General features: G+C 44.0%; 1 protein-coding gene across 3 annotated transcripts in view; it reads right to left on the reverse strand.

Moving 5' to 3' along the window:
• Window positions 1–17,030, reverse strand: part of HEG1 (heart development protein with EGF like domains 1) — an 83,827-nt gene that overhangs the window by 52,596 nt on the left and 14,201 nt on the right. For 2 of the 3 annotated variants that reach the window (XM_025267106.3, XM_044942658.2), the window contains exons 2-5: window positions 9,307–9,594; window positions 7,310–7,609; window positions 1,339–1,692; window positions 58–405 (exon numbers count right to left, since the gene is read on the reverse strand). In XM_025267106.3, the coding sequence (XP_025122891.3) occupies window positions 58–405; window positions 1,339–1,692; window positions 7,310–7,609; window positions 9,307–9,594 (1,290 nt within the window). Of the gene's footprint in view, window positions 1–57; window positions 406–1,338; window positions 1,693–7,309; window positions 7,610–9,306; window positions 9,595–14,761; window positions 15,376–17,030 lie in introns of those variants that run through there. The other variant, XM_044942652.2, reaches the window with a different exon arrangement.

Below are 17,030 nucleotides of genomic sequence, written 5' to 3' on the forward strand. Positions count from 1 at the left end.
AAGCTCAGGCAGCCCCCCACCCTCCTCGGGGGTGCGGTTCCGTGGATGGAGACTCACTCGAGCGTTCCCCGCGAGGTGCCAAGAAGCCCAGACTTTCTGAGGAGGATGAAGACAAGGACTCGGTGGCCAGCTCAGAGTAGCTCATTTCATATAGCGCTGGGTCACTTCCTCGAGACTGTGGGGCGGAGGCTGAGAAGCGGGTCAGAACCGAAGCATTCACAACCTCAGGATGGGAAGTGGAGCTTCCTGCTGCACCTGCAAAGGGCTCGCTGCCGGTGGAAAACCAGAGAGCGGTGCTCTCTTCACCTCTGACTGGCGGGATGGACCGAGAGGAGGTTTCTGTCTGAGGCACAGGGCTGCCATTCCCTGCGCCAGAGCCACTGGCCAGCTGGGGTCCTCCGGAGGCTGAAAGGTGTCAGACACAAAAGGCCATTAAGTGGATGTAAGAGAGATCCCTCCACAACCAAGACATGAGCTCCCTAAGAGAAGGGTGCCCTCTGCAAGGACCTTGTACAGTGTTTACTATATGTGACCTGACGTACACTTTCATGTTCTAAACAATTATTTCAAAACTATTCAGTGTCAATAAGAGAGCAATACCAAAAACTGGTGAAAAGCGTAGCTTTTAAACAGTATGTGCAAAGTCTCAGAGTAACTTACAGGCCTGAGTGTTTTATTCTTTCCCCTAAAACATGGGGTAGTATGAGCCAGTGAGTATGCTGCTACGTCCATCAAATACAATGTGCCCAAATATTATGCTTAGTCAGTATTTTCCTAAGGCAGTTCTATTATTAATAAAGGTTATTCTAATTCTGAAATACAGCAAAAAAAAAAAAAATCAACTATGGGGGCTCACTAAAACCATGAACTTGAGGAGTATATTTACATACTCTGCACATTTATTTGTGAAGATGATCTGTACATAAGATAACTGAAGCTGGCTTTAAAGAGCGGCCAACTCTCAGTCTGAAGTTGAAGCTGCAGAGCCACAAGATGCATCAGCACCGGGAGCTCGGAGGTGGGAGTCTCAGCTCTGCGGTAAGTGAGATAAAGATCACGCACTCACTACTTAAACCAGCTGAGCCTCAGTTTCCTCACCTACAAGAAAGCAGGAGGAATGATGCCTGTTTGACTAATTTCACAACATTGTCATGAGGCTGAAAATCAAAATGTGATAATGTGGTCTACCAGATAAAGGAGATAGTGTTATCCAAGAACACAGCTGTTTTCTTTTCTTTTTTTTTTTTAAAGATTACAAATGGTCTTGAAGTGACCCCTTGAGAAAATTCAACAATTTTTAAATGTCCATAATAGATCAAATAGAGATTGAAGACTTACTTGGAGAATCATTTTGCCAAAATTCCCTTGAGACGTTGGAAGATGTAGGACCAAATGCAATTTCTGTGGACAGCTCTGTGAATGCCCCATCCCCTGGGCTCCCGAATACTCCATTGCTTCTTCTCAACTCTGCCTCCGAGGGGGAAGAATGGACTGATGATGAAGTTATGGCAATTTCAGAGTCCTCGGGGAAATGTTCTGTCTCATTCAGAGGTCGCAGACTGGTGGCTGAAGACTGGGGTGTCCTTTGGACACTGTTGGGGAACGTGGTGGCAACATGGACACTCTTTGTCCCACTCACCGAGGAGCTGTGGACAGCAGTAGAGTTGTTTAAATCCTCTGTACTTCCAGAAGCTAGAACGGAAGAAAATATGCTTTAAGACTAGCCAGGGTATATCTGGATACAAATGATGGTAATTACATTTTGGTAGGTGAATATATGTAATGTGGATCTAATAGATAAACACACCTAACTCATTCTCCCTCTTTTCACAGAGCTAAGTGGAAAAGCATGAGATCCTTCACTGAGCACAGAGAAAGCTTCAGATCAAGCTAAGAAGAAGACAGCAGAAAGCCTCTAGACCCAATTTGGTCAGTCTATATAGAAGAAGCTAAAAACTTCTGTTCTTGAGTCCACCTTATAACCTATATAGGACAGACCACCATCACACAGTCTGTGTTTTGTTTTGTTTTAGCCACGTAAGCCTTTTGTTCAAATGCTATTATAGATTAAAGCCTATACCTAAAAATGCATAAAAGTGGGTGCATTACAGGGGACCCTGTCCCCAGCAAGGAGGCCTTGGGCTTTGCATCCACAGTCGGGACAACGGTGGCCTAGAACAGTCATTCCCAGCCTTGCCGCCAGCGACAGTTCTTTATTACTTGCCAGCTCAGGGCCATTGTAAAACTGACATTTCGAAAGACTATTAACCAAGCTGCATTTATTAAGTAGCAGAGCTTCCAATCAGCAGGAGATACTCATCATTACCCCACTGATTTGATTTAATTCCACCCAAAAGCAACAGGCTCCATCCCTGGAGTTAGCCTCATGAAGCTCTGGAGACTGGCTCACACAGGACTCCAGCGGGTCCCAAGGACTCCAGGTTGGGAACAGTGTTTCTGATGAAATGGATGGCAGACACTGGATCCGTTGTCAAGAGCCTCAAGAGCTGAATAACACACCATTGGTCAAAGTGGACAGTCTGCTCTACAGAAGTACAGTGGCTTGCTGGTGGTTCCCTTCCACAAAGAACTTTCCAAAGGACACCCTGAGAAATGACCTCCAGAAGGGTGCACTGAAAGCCTCATGCCAAACAGGAATAAACTGCAGGGAAGCTTGGTGAGTGGGCAAGAAGACCCAGAGGCAAGAAGGAAGAGCATGTTTTTTCTCTTTTTAAGCCAATTTTTTTAAAAAGTACTCTCTATACCTATAAAATGAAAGGCTTCAAATTGTTAATTATGACCCAGGAAAGGAAAAAATAAAGTCCTCATTATAAACGTTTCTTTGAAGACCAGTCCAATATGCAGTCCTAACAAAAGCCCAGATAAAAGTTAAACATACACATAGAGAGCGAGCACAGGAAACAAAAAGGCTCCTTCTACTTGCGTACCAAAACACAGAACCAGGTATACCTAGAACACAGGCTGTGGCTCTGGCCGCTGGACCTTCAGGGAGACAAGGAAGACGCAGGCAATCCATAAAACCAGTAACTAAATCAAAGCAATAGAGAGACCTGGAAACAAAACCGTTGCAGCCTATAGCCATCCCTACTTAAGACCAAAAACAAATGGACCTGGGGTTTTTGAGCACAAGCCATCCAGTCTCCTTGCTTAACCCTAAAATAAGCCCTTCTCTGCTACAAACTAACAAAAAAGCTTCAGTATTTAAAAAAAAAAGGCACAACACAGACATGTCCCAAATCCTCACTCACGGACTTCGCTTCTTGGGCCTAACTTCATTAGAGTCACCATCCATATCCACCAATTACAGCCCCATCGGACTGTTGAGTGCTCTTTCAAAACACTTTTACTCCCAGTAAATTGCATTATTTCATCGACTCAGTGCACAGTGATGGTTTTATTGGACTCAGCCTGAATACCTGTCCAGCAAGGCAAATGGCCTCAGAAATACAACCATAAACATCACAACCACAGAAAGTCACAAAAGGAAAATGGCTAGGTTTTCCCTGACCCTGAGGCTCCATGGAACGCTGTTCCACCATTTCATTATCATCAGTATTACAAGCTGCCTTTTCAACCAATAACAATGTGCCACTACTTTACGTAGACCTCCACAGATTGTGCTACCTAAGACTTTATTTGTATAATCCCATTCAGTCCTCACAGTAAAGCTACTAAGCAGTGTGAATACTTCTGCAGAGTTGGTGCTTCTTAATAAAAGGAGAAAAGGCTTGGTCAAACTAACCTACGATCACCACTTATGTTACCGATGAGCACCTGCTGAATACATCTAGGGGGAAATGTACCACGTTTCTAATCAGCAGACCAGCACTGCTGATTATTTAATAATTGCCCTTCCTTGCTCATTTTCTACCCTTGAAGCAGCCATTCAAAAATGAGAAGACCATCCATTTGGGAGCAGAAACAAGCTAAATTCCCTAATATTTATGATAAGGGGTGAAAAGAACGCCTGCTCTTCTGGGGAAAGAACACGGGTCCCTCTCCCATTACAACACAGCATACTGGAGCCTCGGGCACATGTTACGATGCTTGCCCTCGACTTGGCTGTGACCCAGAACTTGCCAAAAATCTTACTGAAGCAGCTGATATTTGGGAAAGGTATTGCTAAATCTACAACCTTCTGAGTTATTTATATTCTCTTCCTCTACAAAGTGAAATCACCACAGAGCAATTTACCTGGACCATATCAGCTCAGCTGCCCACAGAAACCTTTCATGAGTTGAGATCCATTACTACACCCTCCGCTCCTATTGAGTATATATAGAAAACATCACCTTTTAAAGAACATTAGCACAATTTCCACAAAACAGCAATTGAAGGCATTTTCTACTATGATCCTCAATATTCGTTACATAAAATTCCTCTTAGAAGGTACTGCCCCCAAAACACTGAAGCCTATGGATGAAATTGTATTACTCACTTTATCTGACAATATATCATACCCAACCCAGTTTCCCTCTGTGCCCTGGTTTCCAGGAAGCTCAGTACTAAATTTAGTGCTCAACTGTAGCCACTCTCACATAGTTCAACATACACATATCTCTTTTCACCTTTAAAAGAGAACTTTTTTCCCTATTAGCTGCTTTGCTTACTCTTCCCCCTAATTATCAAATAGCACATGGTCATTCGAGAAAATATAAAAAGTAGAGAAGGAAAAAAAAAGCAGGAAGCAAAACATTTCAAATGGCTTCCGATCTCTTTTTTTAAAATCTGAGTTAGCTGTCTAGGCCTATACTTGATTTAATGCATATATTTATTACATGTAATTTATTTTTGGAAGCAGGCAGCTCCTGGCTACCCAAGACTCAGAAAGGCTATGTTGTGTGTACATCTGTGTGCAGCAGAATGAGAAGTGAAGGAGTCACAGAATACAAAGGCTGATGTGTCTGGAATAACAGATGCTGGAACTAGAAGGATCTTCAGGATCAGCTGGTCTAATCCCTTCATGTTTCGAATAAGGACCCCATCCTCCCCAAGCCCTGTTACTGGCTGGCCATCCTAGCGCTCACCTAGTGAGCAGCATCAGTCCTCTGACTGATCCAAGTGCCAGGACTTTCACAGGGTCACATTCACTAGTGACAAAGCAGCCAAGTGTCACAAAGTACACGCCCCCGCCACACTCCCTCTTGGCTTCGATTCCCCTCGGAGAGGCCAGCTGGGTTGGGTGACTCCCAGTCTGTGTCTGCCAAGTCCTGCTGGCTTTCTCAGCACTCTTGCCTGCATGCCTAGAACTCCTAGATCCCACAGTCAGGAAATCTACATCTCAAAATTCAGGTTTCAGGGGAGGCAGAAGATACACTAGAGCTCTGGTTAGCAGGTTAGCAGGGACCAGCCCAGCACTCAGAATAAAGCAGAGCTTTGAGACTTCCCTGGTAGTCCAGTGGTTAGGAGTCTGCCTTGCAACGCAGGGGACGCAGGTTCAGTCCCTGGTCAGGGCACAGAGATCCCACATGCCGAGGGGCAACTAAGCCCATGTGCCACAACTAGAGAAGCCCACACACTACAATGCAGACCCAGCACAGCCAAAACACAAAATAAACAAAAATAATACAGCAGAGTTTCATCTCCACATGGCTTCAGGCCCTTGTTCATGTCCCCTGTACATCCCTGCAGCAGGATGGGGCTAGCAGGCTAGATCCAGATGGCTGGCAGTCACATCCTGAACGCCTGGGTCTCCCTGCATTGAACAGCACCCCAAGTTCCCTCCAGTATCTAAGAGCGAGGTGGGACTCTACCTGGCACAGAACAACTGGTTCACTAAGAAGGAAGAGCAATGCTCAGCAAAGGATTTAAGGAAAAGGAACGATATGGTAGACCACTTCAAAAATCAAAAGTATAAGGTTCTAAAAGGATGAAGGAATTGGAGGGCTAAATATTTTTCTGAAAGTATAGATGATTACAGTCAAAGCCAGTTGTTGGAAACATAGACTGACTTTCAAATATACCACAGCAGTGGGTTGGATTTAAAGTATAAATATTAAATGACCCTGACCAGAGTCAAGTTTAGCCTCCTAGAAAATGCTTCCTTTCCATCATTTCGTAAAGTGGTTCTTAAACCACCGAACCACAGGACTTTGAAGCTGGAAAGGATCGTAGCTTTTATCCAATCTAACCAACGTTTAAGAATAATTTTAAAAGCAATCCCCTAAAAATATGAATCATAAATTATACACATACCCAGTTGGCAGGAAACTATATAGAGTATATGAAATGGGAATGGGCTGCTTTCAATAGGTATTCCAGAGAGGATCTCTGTTTTCACTTTGATCACATAAACCGGAATCCCTAGTCCTGTAAAGTATTTCTAATATCCTCTGAAATGGCAACTTCTGAAGCTCCCAAGGATACTTCCCGCCCTCTCGGCCCTGCTCCCCACAGCACACAGATGGAAACACACGTAGTGCACACAGGCTCCGAATGAAACCTCGCAGAAGAGAAACGCTGGGCAAAGTTTCCAGCACTGGCCTGTGGCCGGATGAACCCTGTAACATTTGGCACATGCTCATCCCCTTCCTCGTCAACTGCACCTCGCTGTGGGGCAGAGGAACCTAAGAGAAGTAACAGACACAATCTGTGTCCTCAGAGGATTACAATGCAGCTAGGTAGAAGGTGAAGATGGATAAGGATAAGCTAGTGTGACCTGGTGCATGGCTCAGAGGGTTCATGAAAGGCTCAGTGGAGGTGGGACACCTACATGGAGACTTAACTGATGGCCAGGGGTTGGAACACAAAGGGCCCAGGGATCCACCACTGCAACCTTGCAAACACCTGCCTGTATGGGTTTTCTTGAAATGATGCCCAGAGAAAACTGTCTGTTATCTTTGCCATTGAAAGAAACATTTTTGCAATAATGAGGAAATACAAATATAACTCTCTATCGAATGGCACAATGTGCACCATTTTATTCACCCTGGAACTGGTCTCTTAGGCAAGAACACACACCGCCACACTCAGTCTTGGTTGTGTGTGTTTGTGTGTATGTGGGGGAAAGGGGAAAAAGCAGGGCCTGGCGGAAAGAAAGGTCTAGAGCAGCTACCGGACCAACTATTATTTTCTTCCTTATACAAGTAAAGAAAACACATTTTAAATATGAACTTCAGCACTGAGATAAATTGTGCAGGTTGTACTTTTAACCCCCAATACTTTGCCCTGGTGCTTAAAGTCTTTTTCCTTAGCCCCTGTGATGAGTATGTAACTGGCTGGACATTCAGGGCCATTTATTTCTATTCTGCATGACTTCAGAGGGTGAAGCTGGGACAGAAGCACTCACATGAGGGATGGTCAGAAGGAGGGGAGTAAGCCGATGTCCTGGAGAGAGGCAGCCAGGAGGGCTCTGGTCCCGAGGAATTTCTCTGCCCGGGGAGTGCGGTCTCTTCTCCCCGCTCCACAGCAGGGAGAGAGGACTGGCTCAAAACCGAAGTGGCAGCCATTTGGGTGTGCACAGTCACTTCTTCGGGGAGCCCCTGTGCCCCTGCCGGGGAACCCCAGGATGTTCCACTCTCCATGTAAAGAGGGTCAGTTCTTGCTTCTGACCCTGAACTGCTGGATGGCGGGTGACGCTTTCCCAAGGCTGAAAGTAGACAGAGACAATTAACATTCCACCAGCAGACTTCCAAATGTCTGAACCATCTTTGAGTGAGCTCACCTCTGACCTCTATAAAACAGACATGAGAAGAAATTAGGAGCAACTGTTCATTCTTTGAAAAATTTCCTCCTGAAGCAGAGACCACAGACTCACACAAAGGCTGTTTTCAGATCTCGCAAACAAAGACTCTGCATTTTATGGTAAAATTATCAACAAAGGAGCACAAAGAAGCTAAATATCAGACGACATGGAACCAGAGGTCAGTTTTGGATCATGACACATCACTCACATTCCACAAAGCTGGTCCCAGAATTTACTTAAATTTAACATAAAATTTCCACGATCTGAATGACCAACAAACCCAGGCAGCATCACATACAGTTTCTAAGCTCTATATCCACCATTCACAAATGGAATGTAAAATTCTGCCCTACATACCCTTTACAGAATTGAGTCCCCCAACCAGACCTCCCATCACTGGGGTGGGATGGGGTCACCTTTGATGGTTTCAGCCTCTTCCTTTAGGTCATCACCAAAGTGTATCAGTTTTCCTTTGTGAAGAGTCTTTACTGATTCTTTCCTCTCCATCCCCAAAGCCACCAGACCATACGTTAACACCAGGCTATACGTTAGCACCTGGTATCTGGCTTTCTGTGTCTGCTTGGGTGCTCTCCGGGACTCCAGGTTACTTCTGCTCCATCTCCCACCCCAGACATCGTCTACCCATCTGCCAGATGCACCTGCCCAAATTCACTTTAATCATGTGACTGCCTTGTTCAAAAATCTTCAGTGACATTCCCCATCACGCCAAATCAAAACTGCTTGGTTTTCAAAGTGTTGGCTAATTGTGCCTAACCCCACCCACACGACTGTCCTACCCGCTGCTCCTCTCCTGTGTGTGTGACTTACATCCTCCCCATCCACAAAGAGGCCACATTCTCTTCCTTCCTCTGTATCTTCGTTCACATGATCCAGGCATTGCACTCCTCAGCCACCCCTCCCACCTTGCTCAGATACACAGGCTTAGGCTCAAATCTCAGCTCTGAAACCCATTAACTGTCTGACCTGCACACATTGGACTGATGGATTTCTCTAGCTTCAGTTTCCAAATTCCTAAAATGAGAGCAATGTGACCTTATCACTTGCTGTGAGAATAGAGAGATGAGATATGTTGGTGCTGAGTGGGTATCTAGTCGGTGCTAGCTTTCTTTGTCTTCGCTTCTTCAATCAAATCTTGCTCACCCAGCCTGAGCCCCTTATTGAAATCCTTTGCTAAAAATGGCAAAACAGTTTGTGCTGTGCAGACTGGCACAAGAACAACCATCTGAGCTACGTCAACACAAACAACACAGCCCAGCAGTCTACCAGACCTGGTACCTAGGAGACGGCTGAGTGTGACAGGACCGCCAACGTGGTGTGGATTTGGTATGGCCGTGGAATGTAGATTCCACAGGATTGGTCAGGCCACTCAGCAAATCTGCACCCTCCCCTGGTCTATACTTACAACTCAATTAACCACAATGAGCCACAGGTGGAGCCTAAGGAACAGTGTGGTCCTCTCTGTCCCAGGACCCTTGGCTGAGCATCATGACTCAGGATGGGGGAAGGCAGAGACCATCAGAGATTTGGTTTCCCAGGACTGGATATTCATGCACGAAATAGTGTCATTAGCATAAACTCACCTAAGGTGCTGCTCTGAGAAGTCAGAGTCATTGTTCTTTCAGGCCCATAGTGGGGAATGGTGAAATCTGTTCTCCCTGAAGAGTCATTTATTCCTCTAGCAGCTGCTGTTTCAGTTTGTAAGGTGATGTTTTCTGGAGCATCCAAAGAAGGATGGCTCTTCCTGGGGGTCTGCACCATGACGCCCTCTTTGGAGACCACTGTTGAAAAGTCCACTTGATTCTGATCAAAGGTGATGTTTTCTATTTGGGGTTCAGTGCTGCTTTCTAGCCAGTGGTTTTTTACAACAGCTGAAACAAGAGGAAAACAAATCAGTGAGAGCTTATTGCCTTCTAAAAAGAGCACTAAACCTTCAGAAAACATACGTAAGCACATACATCAATGGAGAAGTGGGTTCAAGGAGAATAACTTCACCTTTCTTTTTCTCCAACAGTAATTATTCTTGCAATCCAGGGGAAGAAATTAGAAAGCAACAATATTATACAGGATTAAATTTTACAATAAGCAGAATAAGTGATGAAAATCGATAGAAAGAGACCAATTTGAAGTTATTGCTGACCACATGGCTCCTTGAAAAACCCATTTTTATGTTCCCATTTGGGAATGATATTTTTCTTTCTGCTTAGGATTGAGGTTGGTGTTGAGAAAGCTTTGCAGGGATGAATGAAGTCACTTCTATCCATATGAGTCAGGGCCAACCACTCAGGGCCAAGCCATGAGCAAAGAGAAGGAAATGAAGTTAGTTCTATTTACAAAAAGGGCCAACCACTGGACCAGCAAATGTTGCAGGCAGAACCTACAGTTCAACTCAAAATATCACACACACACACACCCCCAAAGGAGCAAGTCATCTTCTAGATCAGCCCTGTCCAAGAGGTATATAAAGTAAGCCACAAATGCAAGCCACATAAATAACTTTAAAACTTATAGTAGCCACATTTTTAAAAGAAATGGGTGAAAATAATTTTAACAAATATTTTATTTACTCCAACATATTCAAAATAATACTTCAATACGTAACTGATATAAAACTATTGAGATATTTTGCATTCTTTTTTTGGAATTAAATCTTTAAAGTCCAGAGAGTAATTTGCCAGCCACACTTCTAGGGCACAATAGCCACATGAGGCCATATAGACAGTGCAATTCTAGAGCAGAGGTTTTCGGCATTGTCCCCACTCTGATCCACTCCCACCTGAAGCAATGATGCACAGACTGGAGCTGGAGGGTGCTGACTATAAATCCTTCCATAAAGAGATTCTGATGACCTTTCCCAAGGGAATCATTTCCTCCCCAACCCCCTTGAGAATTACTTTTTCCATGCTTCCTATTCTGTTTCCTGTAAGTGATAATTAACAGAAGCTTCCTAAGGACGAGGGCGTTTCCTAGGCATCTGAGCTCCCCTGGGGCCCAGCCCCAGACAGTCAAGGTCCACACTCAGCTAGAAATGGGATGTGGAGTGGTGTTTCCAGGGCAGCCACCAAGTACATAAGTTCAACGTGGGACCCTTGGGTTATGGACAGCAGTGAGCAACCCACACAGCATGTAACCTTTGTTCTTCCTCTCTGAGCTGCAAAGGCCAGCTGACCTCCCAAGAGGAGGGAAAGGATCTGAAGATGCCTTCCCTACCCTCTTGGTCAACTTGGCACAATGAGATAAGTTATTCTCAAAAGAAGCCAGAAAAAAGTGATTGTCAGGAGGCAGAAGGGACTTTAAAACCCCTGCTCCAAAACTGGTAAGCCATGAGCAAAGAGAAGGAAATGAAGTTAGTTCTATTTACAGCCTGAAGATGAGTGTGAGGCTTGGCCAATGGTCAGAATGGCTGAGCCTCTGGAAGCAGCAACGTCTCCTTTAGGGAGCAAGAGATGGGTGCCCTAAGATCCAATCAGCTCAAGGAATTCCAGTCTTCAAACGGAAAAGAATGGCCATGTGAAGACAGGACATGGCTATCACTGAACCATGCTGTCTCCCTGGAGGGTTGACTAAAAACAGAAGGCAGGAAAAATGCACACTATAAACAAAACTAAAAGGTAGACTGTTGTCCTGCAGTATCCTGAATAACCCTGCCACTAACAACAACTAAAAACGCTGAATAAAAAGTTTTTTAAAGAATACTTATAAACGCATTGCTGAGTTAGCAAGCAAATCTAGTGAGGTCAAAAATGAACCGAGAGCTGAAATTCAGAGAGGTGAGCTAAACTCCAAAGCTGGCAGCTGCTCTGGGGAACCTGCTCATCATTTGTGACCTTGATCTTCTGTCCTGGCGGCCACAGGGATGCAGGAGATCGGAGGGAGCCTGAGAGAAAACTCCTATATGAAGTCGGGACCAGGGCTATACCTTGGGTGTAAGGCAAGTAGAAACAAACCTGCCCTGCCGAAGAGGACAGCACTAAATCTGGCCGCTCAATCTTGGTTTCAGGTGAAAGAAAAACAACAACTCACCCAAGAATTGATAACCATAAAGCTAGCCCTTATGTGGGTGTGCAGCACATACAACACCTGTGTGCTCTAAACCTCAAGCCACGGGTATACTTAAAAGTGATCCTACAGAGATTATGATGCTAAGTGAAGTAAGTCAGGCAGAGAAAGACAAATATCATATGATATCACTCATAGCCTGAGTTTTCTCTCAGGCTCCCTCCTATCTCCTGCATCCCTGTGGCCATCAGGACAGAAGTTCAAGGTCACAAATGATGAGCAGGTGCCCCAGAGCAGCTGCCAGCTTTGGAGTTAGCTCACCTCTCTGAATTCCAATTTTTAAAAATGATACAAATGAACTTATTCACAAAACAGCCTTACAGATATCAGAAGCAAACTTACAGTTACCAAAGGGGAAATATAGTGGGAAGGGATAAATCACACTACTACAAATAAGACAGGCAACTGACAAGAACACATTGTATAGTACAGGGAACTCAATATTCTGTGATAACCTATAGGAGAAAATAATGCAATAAAGAATGAATATTTGCGTAACTGAATCACTTTGCTCTATACCTGAAACTAACAACATTGTAAATCAACTATACACCAAAGAAAATTATTACAAATATGTTTTTAAAAGTGGTCCTGAACCTTGTGAATATACTAGAAACCACTGAATTATATATAGGCATACCTCATTTTATTGTAACTCACAGATACTGCATTTTTTTTACAAATTCAAAGTCTGTGGTAATCCTGTGTCAATCAAGTCTATTGGTACCAAAAGCATTATTTTTAACTAAAATATGTACATTGTGCTTTTTAGACATAATGCTATTGTACACTTAACAGACTACAGTATATTTTAAACACAACTTTTAAATTCACTGGGAAACCAAAAATTCCATGTGACTTGCTTTATTGTGATATTCACTTTATTGCAGTGGTCTGGAATTAAACCCACAATATCTCGGAGGTATGCCTGTACTTTAAAATGCTGAATTCTATGGTATGTAAATTATATCACAAACCACACACACACACATTGTTAATGGGGAGGAAAAAGTGGTGCTGATACACAGTGTCTCTGAGTACCTGGGAGGAACAAATGTGAATGATCTTTAGGTGAACATACCTTCCCCTTATTTTTATTATTTAAAATTGGATAAAATCCTATTATATAAAATTGGATAAAATCCTAAGGAATAAGAAATCACAGTAAAAAAAAAAATCACAAAATAAACAAGAAAAAGGCATTTGTGGGCAAAAGTCAGCAAACTAGACAAGAAAGACTTCAACTACTGGAATTATCAGACAAAGAATGTAAGTATATAAAACTCCATGAAGATAAATAAGAAAAAATTGAAAATGAGAGAAAAAGACTATAAATAATGGCTTAAAATTGAAAGACATCTGCATGGAAACTCTAGAAATGAAAAAATAATAATTAAAATTAGGAAACTCAACAGCAGATTAGATACAGCTGAAAAGAGAATTAAGAATTACAAGACAGATGACAAGAGAATGCTGAGATGACATGAAGAGACAGAAAATATGAAAAAGAGATGAAGAAACAAGAAGATACAGTGAGAAAGTACAACATATATCTAACTGGAGTTCTAGGAGGGGAAATGAGAAAAAAGAAAAATAGTAATATTCAAAAAGGTAATGGCCAAGAATTTTCCAGAACTGATAAAAAGTATATGTCTTCAGACTAAGGAAGTCAAATGAATCCTTAGGAAGCTAAATAAAAAGAAATATAAGCCCATATCACAGAGAAAGGGCAGAAAAATCACAAACACTAGGTCTTAAAAACAACCAGGAGGAAAAAATGACAAAGCAGCTACAGAAGATGATAATTCAAATAATAGTTGATTTCTCAATAGCAACAATGGAAGCCATTGTGGATAAATATTTTTAACGTGCTGAGAGAGAAAAAACTAGAATTGTATACTCGACAGCATTATATTTGAAAACTGTCTTGAAACTATCTTTCAAAACAGAAACATTTTCAGTCAGATTTGGGTTAATCAACTACGTCCACTAAACGAAATGATGGAGAATTTATTTCAAGTAGCAAAAAAGGCAATTTTAGGTGAAAGCTATAAGATGCAAGAAGAAATAATGAGCAAAGCAAATGGTAAATATGTGCGTAAAACCTATGAAGCACTGAATTTATAAAACAGCAATTTCTCATTTGTCGGATTAAGAAGACAAGACAGAGTAAACATAACATAAGTCAGGGGGGACGATCAGAATCATGTTGTGCAGGAGAAAGGTAACTAAGCTGTGTCAAAATGCATTTTAAAGCTGACCCTAAAGAGTAAAACTGGTAGAGCTTGGAATGATATAAAATTTCCACCAAGAGAAATCAATGATTGTAGCCTAAAACCAAAACCAAAAAAAAAAAAAAAAATCAATAAACAGGGACATAAGCATGCTACTTAGAGATATGGACATCATTCCTTAAAAAATCAGTTAAAAGGACTGAAAGTGGGAAGCAGAAAATGATAATGGTAGGAGTGGTCAGTGTTTTTTATAATAGCCATATAAAACGTACTCAATCTTTAAACCACGCAGAAGTTTGATAAAAATAAAAATAAAATTTTATAAAACAAGCCCCTGATGTCCCTGGCCTGGGATTCCCAAAAAACAGTATCCCACTGCCCCCCGCTTAACTCTGGAGGTATCTCTACTCCTGTTATTGCAGATGAACTATTTCTCAGAAAAGGGATTCACTAACCACGTGGTGGGGGGCAGGCAGAGCCCAGCCTGCCCTCTCTGCTATTCAAGGTCTTGATTGTGATCGTTAAGTGCTTTGCACCATTCCAGGCTCTATCTCAGGAAAAGTAATGAGTCAAGTGCTAAAATATTTACTGAAGTCCAAGGACAACTCCTTACAGAAGCCCTGGGTTGTTCAGGGTTCCTGTGGCTAAATTTTGCCTGAGGTGTGCTCCTTATTTAGCGCAGGTGTAAAAACCTCAGTGGGAGAGCGATTCAGAGTAAAGTGAACAGGACTCTACAGGAACCCACCACAGGCAGGGGCAGGTATCCGGAAAGCTGCTCTTCTTGGTGGAGAAGAGGAATCCGAGAAAGAAAGAAGGTATGCCTCAGGCCACGGAGCCTGGGCCAGCCAGACAGTGAGCAGAAGAGGCTTGCCCCACCAGATGCACGGGCGCAGCCTCCGGGTGGGAAGGGGTGCCCCGAGGTGCAGGAGGCTGGCACTCCTCACCTTACCCATCCCTCTCCATGGCGGGGTCAGAGGTGATTACTCAAACCCCACTCACATCCTGTGGCAACTGAGCCACATGACCAGCCTCATAGTCGAGTTTAGATGGCCATTTCCCAGCTGTCTCTGGAACTGGAAATTAGCATCCTTCCCTCTGTGCTCAGCTCCTGGTGTCGGGCAATCACTTTCCCTTGTACCATGAATGGAGATTACATTAACAAGAGAGCTTTACTGCTTTGCCTGTTTTATTTTTTTCCAAGTTGACAACTTCCACTTCTGTAATGTCTTAATGTTCCAAAACATCTGTTTGTGAACCAGGATCATCAGGGGTTCTAGCACTGCCTGGGAGTAGCATTTCCTAATTAGCAGCTGCTACAGAGTCAACTCCTTGCCCCCCAGCCCCCTGATTTGAGGGTTTTTGGCTCGCACTGTTCCTGAGCAGCAGAGTGGCTGTGTGTGGAGAGCCTGCCGTGTCATCCACAGAGGCAATTTCCTCCAGGCGGCCCGGCCACCCCCGCCCCCGAGGCACCACCTACCGCTGCGGCCGCCCCAAGTCAAGTGTTGCCAGCTACACCCTCTGCTTCTGGGGCACAGAGTTGAAGCACAAGCGCTTTATGTTCGTTTCCCACCATTTAGATTCAGATCTCATGCCACGGTGCTAAGTGTTTTCACCTGTGTTATCTCACTCAACACACGTGACAGCTGGTCAAGCGGGTGTCATGGCACATGGGGAGACTAAGGGGTAAAGATTGACTGTCCACGGTCACAGCTCAACAGCAGAGAGAAAACAGTCAACGCAGGTCTCCTTCCATCACACCTCAGCCTATTCGGTGACACTGGGCCTTCGAGGCACTAACCAACGAGCAGGGCCAGATGAAGTCTCACCGGCCTCCAACCTGTAGCCTTAAGCCCAGCTGCACTCCCTGCTTCTAAGAGCAGCAAGACAGTGCCTATCACGTGGGCTCTGGCATCCGACAGACTTGGCCTGGCAGCAGCTGCGTGTTATTAGCTGGAAGACTGAACAAGAGGACATCTAAATTAACTTCTAACTCAGAGATGAACTTCATGGGTAATGAAAAGGATGGTAACACAGAAGGAGTAGTGGTGAGATGGAGGATGAATTTATGGGAGAAGAAAAGCCCTTTTTCAAAATATGAAGTCTGGGATGATGTTATGACTTCCAGGTAGAAAAGTATGACAGGCAGTTAAGATGTGGGATGGGCGATCAGGAGGAAGGGCAGAGGGGCGGCAGGTGAAGGGGAAGGCAGGGCAAGGACTGAACTGAGGGGAGAACTAGAACTGGGTGGGAGGAGAAGAGCCAGTGAAAGAGACACAGATGACAAGGGAAGGACAGGATGACATTGAAAGCAGGAGTCAGGAAGGCAGTGTGTGCAGAGATACAGCAGACAGAGGCCACAGTCAGCAGGGCTGCACAAAGCCCAGCGAGAGTAAACCGAAGTTCCCAGGACTTTGCTGAGTGATGCTTGGAAGATGGAAGGTGAAGGTCAGATGGCTAGGGGTTAAAGCTCCCCAGGGAGAGGCTCTGGGAGGTCAATAAGACACTGAGCCCTGACCACAGTCAGCTGTGGGATTCCCCGTTCCTGCCCCCTTTTCTGGGATCCTCAACCTGGGGAACGCTCTTCAGAGTGCTGCGGAGCTGGGTGCCTGGATCTGCACGGTCGTATGTGCCGACGTGGCTTCTTAAAACTCTGACAGCAGTTTCTTTGTAATTTTCAAAGACTTTCCTAAAACTCAATTGCTCACACAGGGAGGGAAGAAATGAGACTTTAAAAGAGAGAGACTGTGAGCCGCTTCTCTTTTTAATTCCTTGGGCTGGAAACCACAAGAGGAGGAGGACATTGTTCACAAGAACTTTAAGGGGGAAGGAAACTAGGCTCCTATTCTCAGAGATGTTATCAAGAAATCTCACACATTCACAATCTGCAAAGTACTTTTTATGGGATAACTTTGCGGCAGGGGACTAAATTATCCTATTAGATCCCGACACTCAGAGTGCAGTAGCATAGGAATTCTTACCCCATTTTACAGAAGAAAAGACTGAGGCTCAGTATT

This window comes from Bubalus bubalis, chromosome 1, assembly GCF_019923935.1.
Source record: "Bubalus bubalis isolate 160015118507 breed Murrah chromosome 1, NDDB_SH_1, whole genome shotgun sequence".
In the NCBI taxonomy this organism is placed as follows: Eukaryota; Metazoa; Chordata; class Mammalia; order Artiodactyla; family Bovidae; genus Bubalus; species Bubalus bubalis.